The following is a 13,173-nucleotide window of genomic DNA, read 5'->3' as shown; positions in this document are numbered from 1 at the left end:
CTGCAATCATGTTAAGAAACAACATGACACTTGCCTCCACCTCAACTTCAGCTTGAAATGAAAGAGCCATACAATCAGGCCATTTAAGCAAAAATCAGTTCAGAAGTACAAAGAATATTAAAATGCAAAAGTTTTTAGAGAAGTCTTTATCTCATAAATCAACCTGTAATTCAGAAACAATAAGGTTCAGCTAACCAATAAACATAAGACAAATTTTCTATAAGACTAAATCAGTTACTTGCTACCTGATGCAGTTTAACTAATATTTATTCTTTCATACGTACTAAATCTTTTCTAAACAAGTGAAGTCCTTTCACTTCATATCCACTGAACCGCCTTTCCCATACTGAACTCACAAAAACATAAATACGGTTTTTATAAGAAATGCACAAGATACTCTTCAAAACTTCTGCCTTTCTTCTGCAAACTTGACACTGTGATTAAAAGAAACAACGATCAGATGTGAATTCCACACAAGAACACACTGTCACTATGTGATAAACATGACCAGATCATTACAGAATCAGTCCTAAGACTCAAAAAATACAAGAGCTGGAAGCAAGACAACTCAATCCCACCCCCTCCACTTCCCCCCAGTTTACCACTACCTTATATAGATGCTTCTTACTATATGAAATCAGGTATTTGCAGTTCTGAGCAGAAACAAACTTCCGCAACTACTGAGTTCTTAAACTGCCATGGACAAGAAACATGGCCAAGCTTAGGTAAAACATAAGGTAAATGGATGCTGTTTAGTTTTGATAAACATCTGTTAACAGATCAGCAGCAGCTACACAAAGCCATGATGCACCTCTAAATGCTCTATCCAGAGAAGTTTTGCCAGTTTAGTTTACTCCTCTTGTCAAGTTTGCTACAGAACAATACTTCTTTGCACTGATGGGTGTCTGTCGACTTCCTCCTACATAGAAGGGCAACAGATGCTACAGCCAGAATTTGTCAGTGAAGGAATGAGCTTGCATTTGACACATGAAGGGAGAAAAGAGAGGGAGACAAAGACTAGCCACCATAAGATTCAAGCTGCTAACTTAAAACCAGACAGATTAGAGAGAATTTTCAAACATAAACCCACCCTAATCCCTAATTTTAGTAAAATAAATAAATCATTTGGGCCACACTGATTCAAAGCATAATGGAAAAATCCAGCTATACTTTTTCCCTTTCATCAACCCAAGTTGTATTTCCGAAAGAGTGATAAAAATAACATGGAACATCTAAGCACTTCTTTCAGAGATGGGAGTAAATGTGTCTGCTGCTTCTCGTTCCCAGTACAGTCAAACTATTGGCTTCCATGGGAAAAGGGAAAAAGATATTTAAAGAGCTGCAGTCAAATAAGAGCTGTAAGTAGTTTTAGCATACTCCAGTGCAAATTACTTCCATGATGCACAGGTAGCAATCCTCCAAGTACTTTCAACATAAAATGAATACTAATATTTTAACTACAGTAACTGTACTGTACACTAAAAGGGGCCACATCCCAGTTTTGTGGCCTGTCAGAAATGAATCTTAAATACAGCAATGGCCCCTGGCTCTAAGTGGTGTCCTGGGCAGTCACATCCTGCGTCCTCCAACTCCACAACAGAAAAGGAAGGTTAAGCTCTCTGAGGTGACTTTTCTTAAATACGTTATTTTTAAAAAAGATTTACACCTCACAGAAAACACACTGCCAAAAAAGTTATCTATTCTCTCAATGTAACAATCAAAAAGAATACCTGTATTGTCTTTCCAAGGCCCATATCATCTCCAAGAATACATCCCCTTTTGTTAGCATAGTGTCCATACAGAAACTGGGCTCCTTCCCTTTGATAATCACGCAGGTATCTGTTAATTGTATATGGGATAAAATCGCCATTGTCAGATAATTTAAAAGGAACTGCAGGAGATGGAAGATTTTGGTCAGGAAAATAAGGCTTTTCCAGATCACTATCATCAAATATTAAGCTTTTCCAGGGTCCTCTAGTGGCTTCAACTCTACAAAGTTTACTTATTGGTATCTTCCTTTCTTCGGACTCCAAGAATGATACAACAGCAAATGATTTTCCATTCTTGTCCTTTTCAATAGAGGATATTGTTCCCTCATGAAGTTTCCCATTTTCAGGACAAGGGGCAAGGCATTTCTCCCCAATATGCCAATTATCTATAAAAAAACCAAACAAACAGACACAGTGATAACCTAGCCAAACGGGCAAAGTATTTCATTCTGTCACGCTAATAAAACATTGGATATAAATTTATGTGACAAAATGCATACAACTTAAGATAAAAGATTTTATTGAAGGTAGCACTAGAATCACGATACTGATTACTGTTTAGAACCAAATCCTGAGCTAGATATTAATTTGCTGAAGTGCTGCTATTTTACAAATATCTGAAAGTCTATAGGAGAAAATTTCATGTAAAAGCCATATTCTGATACATTAAGTTGTTCCACGATGGCTTCACATAGGCAAACACTGATATGCTGATGCCTGTAAGTTTAGTGTCCAATTAACAGACCACATGAACTGGTCAAACAGGCCGTCTGTATATAATCACTTCTGATCTACCTAAATCTAGCAATGCAGTGTCAGTAAATTGTTTTACAAATATAATCGCATAGGAAAAACATCACCTTTCTCCTAACAAAGTCTGGAACAGGTAAAAAACCTTATGTTAGAAACAACAGAAGTGTACTTTAAGAACACTTAGTAGCATAACATTTGCCTATATTGTTCATTAAAGCAGCTAATTACTCAATGAACTACTTACATACCTGTCTAGTCTGGAACTGTTAAAATCTGTTCCTCTGTGTGGTCTCACTATGGCCTTAATAGAGTGTATCAAATATTAACAACAGAGATGACTGAACTGCTTCATTTTCAGCTATCTCAGTTTTACATTTCATGCACAAAGATAGTTTTTTAAATGGTATGTATGCTGCTAACAGAGAGAGAGGAAGATAAAAACAGCAGTGTATCAGAGTCCAAAGAATCCACATCATACTGACAAGGAAAAAAACAACAAAATATCTCTATCAGAAAAAACAAGGCCTTCACTCTTCATAGTAAAAAGAGAAAGACCTAGTAAATAACAATTGCACACACAGTTTTCCAAATCTGAACTGAGGAAGTGTTTGCCTTTTATGTTTGTGGAAACAATTTCCAACATTCCCCTGCTAAGCCATCCCAAAACAAAGAGAGGAACATATACGATTCATTTCAGAACTTTCATTGTTTCATATCTGTTTGTTGAAATAACTTCTGGTACTTCTGAGAACATCATTAGCAGCAGCAGTGAGAGGCACCTAAGGTTTTTATGGGAAGTAGCGAGACTGAATCTTGCATCAGAGCAAGTATTTGTACTTTGTAGCTATGATCAGTGGTAGTACACCTTTCTGGGCACATCAGCCCAGTTACTTTTCAGAGGTAAGGAAAAGAAAAGAGTAAGTACTGAAGGCAAGAAACTCCACCTTCCCCCATTTTTATGTGTCAGTGCAAAAAAACTCATGGAGAAGATAGGTTCTTCTCACTAGTTCCTGAGGTCCTGGAAGTGTACACTCACAGGATTATTCTCCAAAACATATTAGTTAGATCAGTGATAATTATACTTCATTTTTTAAAATTAAATTATATACACTAAAAGAAAACAAAAACATCCATGTAGCCCACTATTCTGCAACTAGCAGTGGCCATAAGTTGACATCCAGGTAACAATAAAAATAGCATAAGCATACAGAATACCTCTCTTCTAAAATTCTTTGTCTTCAAACTATTCTTTTAGCTACAGTATTTCCCGGGCCAGGTGTGGTTTGTCTGTTTAGCAAACCCCAGTGGACCTCTGTCTTTCAAGTAGCTCTATTCTGCCTTCAATACATGCAGATTTTCTTGCATTCAGCAACTTCCGACCATGAATTTCTCAGGTCTGCTAATACCTGAAAAGCTTTTGCCTGCTATGAACTTGGATCCCACTACCTAAACTGATGGCCCACTAGTTCCTATGCTAACAAGATCATAAACCACGACCTCTCCGTTAGACTCATAATTTTGCAGATCTCTCTCCTAACACCCCCCATCACCCTTGGTAAGTTCAACCCACACCCTGTGACTTGTACATAAGCCGCTCCATACCTTCAGCCATTCCCGCTGACCTTCTCAGAGGCTTGATGCTCAAATGTATCTTTTTGAGGTACAGGGTGAAGTACAGACAGTATATTCAACAAATCATACATAATTAATCTCTGAAACTTTAAGGCATTTGTACTGTCCCTCACACATGCTCAAATCCGTGCAAAAAAAATGTGCACGTGAACTTCTCCCAGTAGCATCTAAGTCTTTGAGCAATTTCTCAAAATCAAGAAGCAAGACTGAAAAAACAAAACCAGCTATATACACCACACTGCTAAATATGCAAAACAAAGTTTAAAATAAGAGAGAGCATTTTCGTAATTACTTTCTTTTACAGTAATATCTGAAGTGACATGGGACATTAGTTTAAAGACTCTCAAGTTAAAACTATGATTTAAGATGGCAGTGCCTTGGTTTTTAATTAAGCATTTACTTGAGTTTAATGAGCTGCACATGACTTGTCAGAGTTAGGGTTCCAGGTGCAAAGTGGAATAAATCACACTGGACAACAGCTTCAGTATTACCAAACTGCAAACCTAGTAAGAAACAAATAATGGAAAGAAAAAAAGGGAAAGAAAAGCAAGGCAATGGTATTAAGGACACCATTGCTACAAAACCCCAGAAAATAATGCTGTACAAGCCAAAGCAAGAATTGCTACTTTAACTAGACTGATTCACTAACTTCTTGGGTTTTGAACCAGAACTATAATTTATGTAGGGTACCATCTTTACAAATGAAGAAAATTATCTGGTATGGCTTCCTAGCATGGGTACAGTACCCTTGCCATCAATGAAGAAAGCTGGTATTTAAGATGCCTGGCTATACCTATCTCTTTTATCACAGCTGAAAAAAATGTGCCGTTATATATATTACATACCATGAATGCTTTTTAACTACTGAGGTTCAACCACTTAATGTAGAGTGCAAAGGTTTTTTTACACTCCAATAAATGACTGCAAAAGCAAAATTCAAGGATACGATGAGGTAAAAACACCGCCCTTCTAAAATGGCAAAGCTTAACTACAAAGTTGTTCTTAAAAGAGGCTAAAGAAACCTACAATGTTGTCTTCCAAAAGAGATGTTTTGAGTTCACTTAACCACGTTTCCACTTGTCCCAAGAAACAAACTCAATGTTTCTGATAAACAGGACCCATTTAAAAACAGTTTTCTCACTGAATATTTCTGAAACATATACGCCACCATATTTCTTACATTCAAACACCTCAGCTTTACGGTTAGGCGAGGCCTCGCAGCACTGTGGCGCAGAGATGGGCACACGAGGCACTGCCAGCGAGCTCCCACCGTCAATTACCAAGCAGCTCCTAACTTCCACACGTGCTCTCGCTTTCCACCTGGGCAAAACTGAACATCGCTCTGGCAAAACACACAGAAGACGCTTACCTGGGACACCATCACACATTTTAACTTTTGGCCGTGCAAAGCCCAGCAGAGCCCGTGGGCGGAGGCGCCCGGGGCTGGCGGGGACCAGCGGCCAGCCGGGCCCGCCGCTCTGGGGGCCTATCGCCACAGGACGGGGGGCGCGGGCCGCTCTAGCGCCCACACCCCTTCGCTGGAGGCCAGACGCTCCTCCGGGCAAGGCCCAGCGGGGACGGGGCTGAGGAGACCCAGGGGCGGCCGAGCACTCAGCCGGCGGGTCAGGGAGGGAAACCGCCGCCTGCCCCCCGCCCCCGCCTCACTGCCGGCCCCGATGGCGGCCGGGCGGCCTCCCCTCACCCCCTCCGCCAGGGTGCGGGCAGCAACCGCGCCCAGGGACGGGGGCGAGCGGCCCCTGGGCCCCCGCGCTTGCCGCCCCGCCCCCGCCGCGGCGGGCTCGGCCACAGCCGCACTACGGGGAGCGCTATCGCGAGAGCAGCGGCGCGCCGCGACCGCGTTCTTAAAGGAGCCGGCGGTGAAGTGGGAGGAGCGGGAAGTATCGCGAGGTTTGCTGCTGGTGTCGCGAGAGGCGGGCGGGGAGGGGTCTGGGCGTGGGGCCTCGCGGCGGGGAAGTGCCGTGCGCAACGCGGCCGGGCCTGCGGCCGTCGCCGCTGTGGCGGAGGGTTCTCAGGCAGCCGGTAGCGGTGGTGCTGTGGCCCGGAGGGCGCCGGGCCTGAGGGCGGCCGTGGTGCTGGCGGGGCGAGCCCCCGGGAGAGCCCAGCCCGGCCCGGCCCGGCCCGGCCCGGCGCGGCGCAGCGCAGCACAGCGCTGGGCGGACGGCGGGGCGGCGCCGCGGGGCGGTGTGAGGCGCACCCAACCCAGGGCGCTTCCGCAGGGGGAGGGCCGCGGCGGCGGGTGGCGCCGGCGGCGGCACCGTACAGGCCTGTGGCGCCCGAAGGATGCGGCGTTGGCCCCGGGTGTAGCCCCCGAGTGGAGCATCGCTGCTCCAGCCGGAATGGTGGCATCTTGACCCGCGCTAGCTATGCTGTAACTGAGTTTCCTCCTAATGCGGCCCTCGTTTGTAGCACAGCCTGTAGAGGAGGGGCAAAAAAGGGACCTAAAGTTACTTCATAAGAAGTTGTGTGGTTAAGGAAGCAGGGAGAACAGTGCAATGGAGGGTGCAACCGGTGCTCTGGCAGGCAGCGGCCTTGCAGCTGGCACGGTACGAGAGGAGTCAGCTGCAGTGAGGCCATGGGAGCATGGTAAGAACCAGACGTGCAGCAAGATCGAACATTTGGGGAAGAGGCTGAAGTGAGAGAGGACCGTGTTCTACCTCTGCCTGTTTTCAGAAGAGCTTAACTGGATGCAGTAGCACTTTGCAAATTATAAACTCAGTCAGTAACAGACATCTTATTCTTGCTGAAAAAATTCAGTCCCACCAAGAAATCTATCCAGGTTACTTCATATCTTGGTAGCAACTTAATAGAATGTTAACATGAAGGGCATGAGTTCCCAGACGCTTGCTGTTACTTTGACAAAATGCTTTCATAGGCATTCAATAGCGCAGTGCTAAGTAGTTTCATGAAAATTAAAGAGTGTGTAAATACCATGCAAGATCTATTTTTAGAGCAGATTTGATTACTTTTTTAATGCGGGAGAGACATCAGTTTGGGATGAATCTCTCATTGTTTCTAATTATCTGATAACTTCAATCATTTTAATGACATGTTAAAGAGGATTAAGCATTAGAGAAAAAAACATGATCCATTTGGCATGTGCAATAAAATTTTGTACAATGAAGATGGATAGTCAGACTAGCTGATCAAAATTCTACATCCTACAATATTTTCAGAAACAAGGCAAGGCAATAAATTTTCTAATACGTGGGTCTACGTGCTGTTTCTGCATGCAGCTGATGTGCAGGCAGCTACCTGCCTGCTCTGGGAGTAATGAAGACTTAGCAACCTGGAGCAATGTTAAGGTGCTTCTTTAAGTTGTGCGCTATTAGCCAGAATTTTGTTACAACAGAAGTTAATGAAAGATGTATGGTTTTTGATGAGCCATATTAGAGTAATCAGAGAATAGGGGGCATGAAAGCGCTAATACAGTTGCAGCGATAATAAACTAAATGAATATCAGGCACCACATATTTTGGGGAAGGTTGTTCAAAAATAAAGAGCAATATAGAACCAATAGATTACATTGTTTTAAAAATATACATGTTGTCATGCACTTAACTGCATTCATTCCAAAGGAATGTGACAAGAGCTATACCATCATAAAAACAAAGCTGAAAACAGGATGACATTTCAGATTTTTAAAATTTGGCAAAATAAACACAATATAACGTTACCGTGACCTCAGATACTTAATACACCTCAGCCCTCAGAGCATCTTAGAAAAATCGGTAAGAACATAGGCCCTGATTCTAAGGCAAGCTTTTAAAGTGGATCATGTTTGAAGATAAATGTGTGTTCATACCACGAGGTGTTTATTTAATGAATACTATGTTGCATTTGATTCTTACCAAGATATTTGTGCTTAATAAGGACTCTTTCATGCAGAGTATAGCTGTTATTTTATAGTCACAAATACAATATTACGACTTCACAATAGAAGGAAATAAGAAACAGATCAAAGTCTTGCTTAAACACTTTAATTTTTCTAATAAATAGGCAGTAAAATTCTGCCTACACTCCAAGGATCCTGTTCTGCTTTTATGTCAGTGGTAAGACCTCAGTGGCTTAGCTGGAAACAGAACTTGCACCTGAAAATCCCAGTGGAGTCACTAGGATGAGTCCCCATTACAGTTAGGTACAGTCTTGTAGCTCTTCCTTCCTTAAGGAGAGAGAAGAAAGGGAAGAACACACCTTTAACAGGAGCAGTTGGTTAGCATTTCAACAGGTAGTTTTCCTCTTGTCATTCCTCTGGCAGATAACAAGAGGTTTCTGTATCTTTACGCCACTTTGAGAAAAAGCTAGAAAACAAGCAGGCCCACTGAGATTAGGACAAGGCCCATAATGGAAATGTTTTCAGAGGCCAGAGAATTATTTTGTTCTGTCACGTATCTTTGAAAGTTTTTGGCATATAAAAGTCCTTTCAGGAAATCTTTCTAGCTCAGGGTAGAAGTTATTTGCTAGGATGTCAAAAATGTCTCACACCATGTTTCTACAGGGAAAGGTTTGTAAAAGGATTTCACTTTGAAAAGCTGTTGCCATTACTGAAAAGTTAAGTATATCCAAACTCCATATGAAAATTTGAACTCTGCTCATATTTGACCTAATTTAGATTTCGTAAGAGAAGTGTTAGGTTCAGATAACAACGAAAATGAATAGTATAATGGGGATAAGCACTTTTTAAGTATGTGCTATATCCCTGAAAGCATTTGACATGTAACATTGGTTACAACATAACGGTTGGACTTGATGATCTTAAAGGTCTTCTCCAACTTAAAACGATTCTATGATTGTGGCCTTCCTGCTCACTCTTCTTTGACAGAGAGAGGAGATAAATTCACTGATGTGCATCTAAAAAGGGCAGCTTAGTTACATTTACAGCACCCTCCACATCAGTATGTCTGAAAACAAAGCACACTAGTGATTCTCAGATGCACTCAGCATTTGCAAGTCTAACTGAAACCCATGTACAGGTGCCTAGAATTTTTGAAAACGCCAGTCAGTCAGTTGTTTAATTCTATGCTAGAAGAAAGAAGAGGTGATTCAATTCAGTGGTATTAATTAAGCATGGCAGCATTAAAAGTGCTACAGAGAGGAACTCAGTAATGCAATGTGCACTGAATTAGCATTTTGGAAGGCCTTTTTTCTCTCCAGCAGTTCATTTGCCACAGTACTTTACATGTTACCCATTAACAGTATTCAAGAGGCTCTCAGAGTTCTTTGTGGAAATCAGACCAGCGATGCTCTGAAGTGTGTGTACACTAATGCACACCGTACAGGGATCAAAGAAGGGACATTTGAGCCCTTGTGTGCCGCTGCAGGGCTAGTCCCTTTGGGATCACAGAAGCAGGGCAGGATAGCTCACGTGACTGGAGTGCTGCTGTGGACAGACCTGGGCCAGGAACGATGAGCCAGGACAGTGGGGAGCAGAACTGGTGTTTTATGTGAGAGCAGCAGGGATACCTGGAGCTCTGCTTGGTCCATAGTGACCGTGAAATGGTGGAGTCCAGGATCTTGAGAGAGGGGAACAAGACAAATAGCAGAATCATAACCCTGGGCTTCAGGAGATTAGACTCATGCCTGACCAACTCATTAGCCTTCTGCAATGAAATGACTGGCTTGATGGACTGGGGGAGAGCAGTGTATGTTGTTTGTCTTGACTTCAGCAAGGCTTTCACCACTTTCGCCCATAGCATCCTCTGAATAGAGGCTGATGAAGTATGGGGTAGATAAATGGGCAGTGAGGTGGATTGAAAACTGGCTGAACTTCAGGGCTTAAAGGATTGTTACCAGCAGCACAGAGTCCAGCTGCAGTCCCATTACTAGTGGAGTATTTTGGGGTCTGATACTGGGGCCAATACTGGCCATTTCATTAATGACTTGGATGATGGGACAGAGTGCATCCTCAGCAAGTTTACAGATGATACACAATTGGGAGGAGTGGTTGACACACCAGATGCTTGTGCTGCCATCTGAGGGGGACTGCAACAGGCTGGAGAAATGGGCAGGTAGGAATCTCATGAAGTTCAACAAAGTCCTGCACTGGGGGTGGAGTAACCCTATGCAGCAGTATAGGCTGGAATCAACTAGTTGGAAAGCAACTTTGCACAAAAAGGCCTGTGGGTCCTGGTGGACTGCAAGTCGGCCATGAGTCAGTGGTGCACCCCGCAGCACAGAAGGCCAACAGTGCCTTGGGCCATGCTAGGAACAGCATTTCCCAGCAGGTCAAGGGAGGTGATCCTTCCCCTCTGTTCAGCCCAGGTGAGACCATGTCCAGTTCTTGGCTCCCCACGACAAGAAAGACATGGACATACTGGAGAACATCCAAGACCATGAAGATGAAGAGGTTGGAGCGTCTGACTGTACCAGAAGAGGCTGAGAGCTGTGATTGCCTGGCCTCAAGAAGAGAAGTCTCAGGAGACCTTGTCAGTGTGCATAAATACCTGATGGGAGGGTATAAAGAGGGTGGAGCTATACTTTTCTCAGTAGTGCCCAAGGCAAGAGGCAATGGGCACAAACTGAAACAGGAAATATCATTTAAATATAAGGAAAAGCTCTTCAGCTGTGAGGGTGGTCGAACACTGCCACAGTTTGCTCAGAATGGTCATGGAATCCCCATCCTTAGAGATACTCAGAACCCAACTGGACATGGGCCTGAACAACCTGCTCTAAGTGACCCTACTTGGAGGTTGGACTAGATGTTCTTTAGAGCCTTCCAGCTTTTGGGGACAGGCTTTTTAGTAGGGCCTGTAGAGATAGGATGAGGGGTAATGGTTTTAAACTAAAAGAGGGTAGATTCAGACTAGATACAAGGAAGAAATTTTTTCCTGGAAATATCCAAGATCAGGTTGGACAGGGCTCTGAGCAACCTGATGTAGTTGAAGATGTCCCTGCTCATTGCAGGGGAGTTGGGCTAGATGAGCTTTGGAGGTGCCTACCAACCCAAACTATTGTATGATTCTACCATTCTAACCTCAGCCATTCTGTGATTCTCTGACAAAGTATATAGGACAAACTGAGTTCTGGCTAACTGCTTATGCTGTCTATTATTTAAAAATTAAGAACTTTAGATGCCAGGCAGATTGCTTAGCCAGAGTCCCATTTGTCCTGTAGCCCAGTGCCAAAAGACATGGCACCAGTGCTTACCTAGCATGTTTCCAATCTCATCTTCCTGTTATTCTTAATGACTTGTAAGATCTTCAAGTCATTCTTCTCTTTTGTATTGTCAATCATAAAATAAAAGCTTGAAAATGCTAACTAAGGGTGTCTGGAAATGCTGCACAACACCTAAACCTGTGCACAACACATAAAAAACAGATAACACCTTGAGAGTTTAACTCAATAAATCAGATATCTCTTGTATTGTTAACTCATTCTCAGAAAAAGTCTAGCCAGTCCTAAATCTTACTAACTCTTGGAAGCCAGGGTAGTATAATTCTTATAACCTGCTGCAAAATTGTCCTTTAAAGTTTGTCTGCCAGATGATGTGTTACTTCACTTGAATAAACCTGAGAAACTGATTCCACAAGTGTTAGAAAGTATTGATTCATTTCCTTCGAGTGTCTGGTTAAAGAGTGACTTGAGGAAAATGTAAAGTTTTGCCCTTAAATAAATATTGTATATAAATGGATCATGTCAGCAACACTCAGATTTCATGATTGCCTGGAGTGGGAACTGGATAATGAGGCTTGTCAGCTCCATTGGATTTGTAGCAGATATTTGTGTAGAGCAGTTTTGAATGTTTCAGAAAAATATGTGAACATTTGAAAGGCTTGTGGACCAGTCTCAGTTATGTTCTGGGTCTGGTTAAACCAAATCAGCATAATTGTTCTTCAGAGGATCTTTTATTATGTGTTACACATTTCACTTTACAAATAAAAATTATTTCAGAAATGGAACAGAGCTTTCCATTAGGAGTGGTAGTCATAGAAATGGTTTATGGAGATTACAGTTGAGTTTGGTTCCCGTAATCCCTTTTTTCCTTGAGGAAAAAATAAAAAGTATTTGCTTCCTCAGGTTTGATTTCACATTTTTGAGTTTTGATTGACAGCAAAGCATGGAGGGAGAGACTTAAAAGCACCACACACGCAGAAAGAGAGCAAAAAAAGCCTAAAACTGGAAAGATATCGGGTTTTGGTTTCTTTTTTTGGGGGGTAACATGGCAAGCTATCCTCAAGAGATAAGAAAGTCATGATTTAAAGCAAAGATACTAAGCAGGTAAGATGCAAATGTATTCTGGTGTGGGAGACTGGAACATGCAACTTTCATAACTAAAACCACAAAACCTGGAACACACAATCCTTGTAAACAGCCATCTGATTTAATCACCAGGTCCAACCTAGCCGCAGCATCTCTAATCACGTGAAACTGTAGGGCCATCTTGGAAATGTGATGCCAGCCATGAATTGCTAGGCTCCTATGATGATCCAAAAATGAAAAAAAACTGTATGTAGTTATGCTCTTAAAGATAAATCTTTTTTTTCTTTCTGAGTTGTTTTAAGCAATTTACCTCATTAATTGTGTGAGCCATAACCTGATGTGTTACACTTTTGAGGAAACATGCAGAGACATACTCACACAAAAAGGCATATTAGGAAGCAATTCTGAAGCTTTGTTAAAAAGATACAACTCCTGTTTAAACAAAAAAATCCCATTCCAATACTGTGAGTAGAATGCAGTGCTTTATACAAGTTATTTCCTGTGTTTCTTCTTTGTGTTATCTATACAACACATCTAGCAAAATAGGGTAACTTGATGAAGTGGCAGCTTTTAGGGGAATATTGTAACTGTGTACAAATATGTTAAAGATGTAAACTGGAGCTAGACAAGATAAACTGGGGGCTTGTCAAACAATTCACCAGTCAGTTCCCCTAAAGCATGTAAGAATGATGCATTTTCATGTGGAAGGCAGGGATATTTTTGTTCCTGGGGGATTTTTCCCCAACTGTGAAGTCAGTTAACCTCTTTTACTAGGAGGATCAGACTGCCGTTGGTGCCAGAA

General features: G+C 42.4%; 1 protein-coding gene across 11 annotated transcripts in view; it reads right to left on the bottom strand.

The window, feature by feature from the left end:
• The window catches only part of ERCC6L2 (ERCC excision repair 6 like 2), a 62,974-nt gene extending 57,047 nt beyond the window's left edge, over window positions 1-5,927 (bottom strand). For 9 of the 11 annotated variants that reach the window (XR_014230722.1, XR_014230723.1, XR_014230724.1 and 6 more), the window contains exons 1-3: window positions 5,524-5,927; window positions 4,555-4,657; window positions 1,731-2,155 (exon numbers count right to left, since the gene is read on the bottom strand). Coding sequence is in view for 7 of the 11 variants with exons in the window: in XM_082336806.1 (XP_082192932.1) it covers window positions 1,731-2,155; window positions 4,555-4,576 (447 nt within the window). In the remaining 4 variants the exon portion in view is untranslated. The remainder of the gene's footprint in view (window positions 1-1,730; window positions 2,156-4,554; window positions 4,658-5,523) is intronic. The other 2 variants (XM_082336805.1, XM_082336807.1) reach the window with 2 other exon arrangements.
• Window positions 5,928-13,173: the final 7,246 nt, after the last annotated feature.

This window comes from Platalea leucorodia, assembly GCF_965183815.1.
Source record: "Platalea leucorodia genome assembly, chromosome: Z".
NCBI classification, from domain to species: domain Eukaryota; kingdom Metazoa; phylum Chordata; class Aves; order Pelecaniformes; family Threskiornithidae; genus Platalea; species Platalea leucorodia.
The sequence above is the reverse complement of the archived record's forward strand: the minus strand, read 5'-3'. Positions and strand labels throughout refer to the sequence as shown.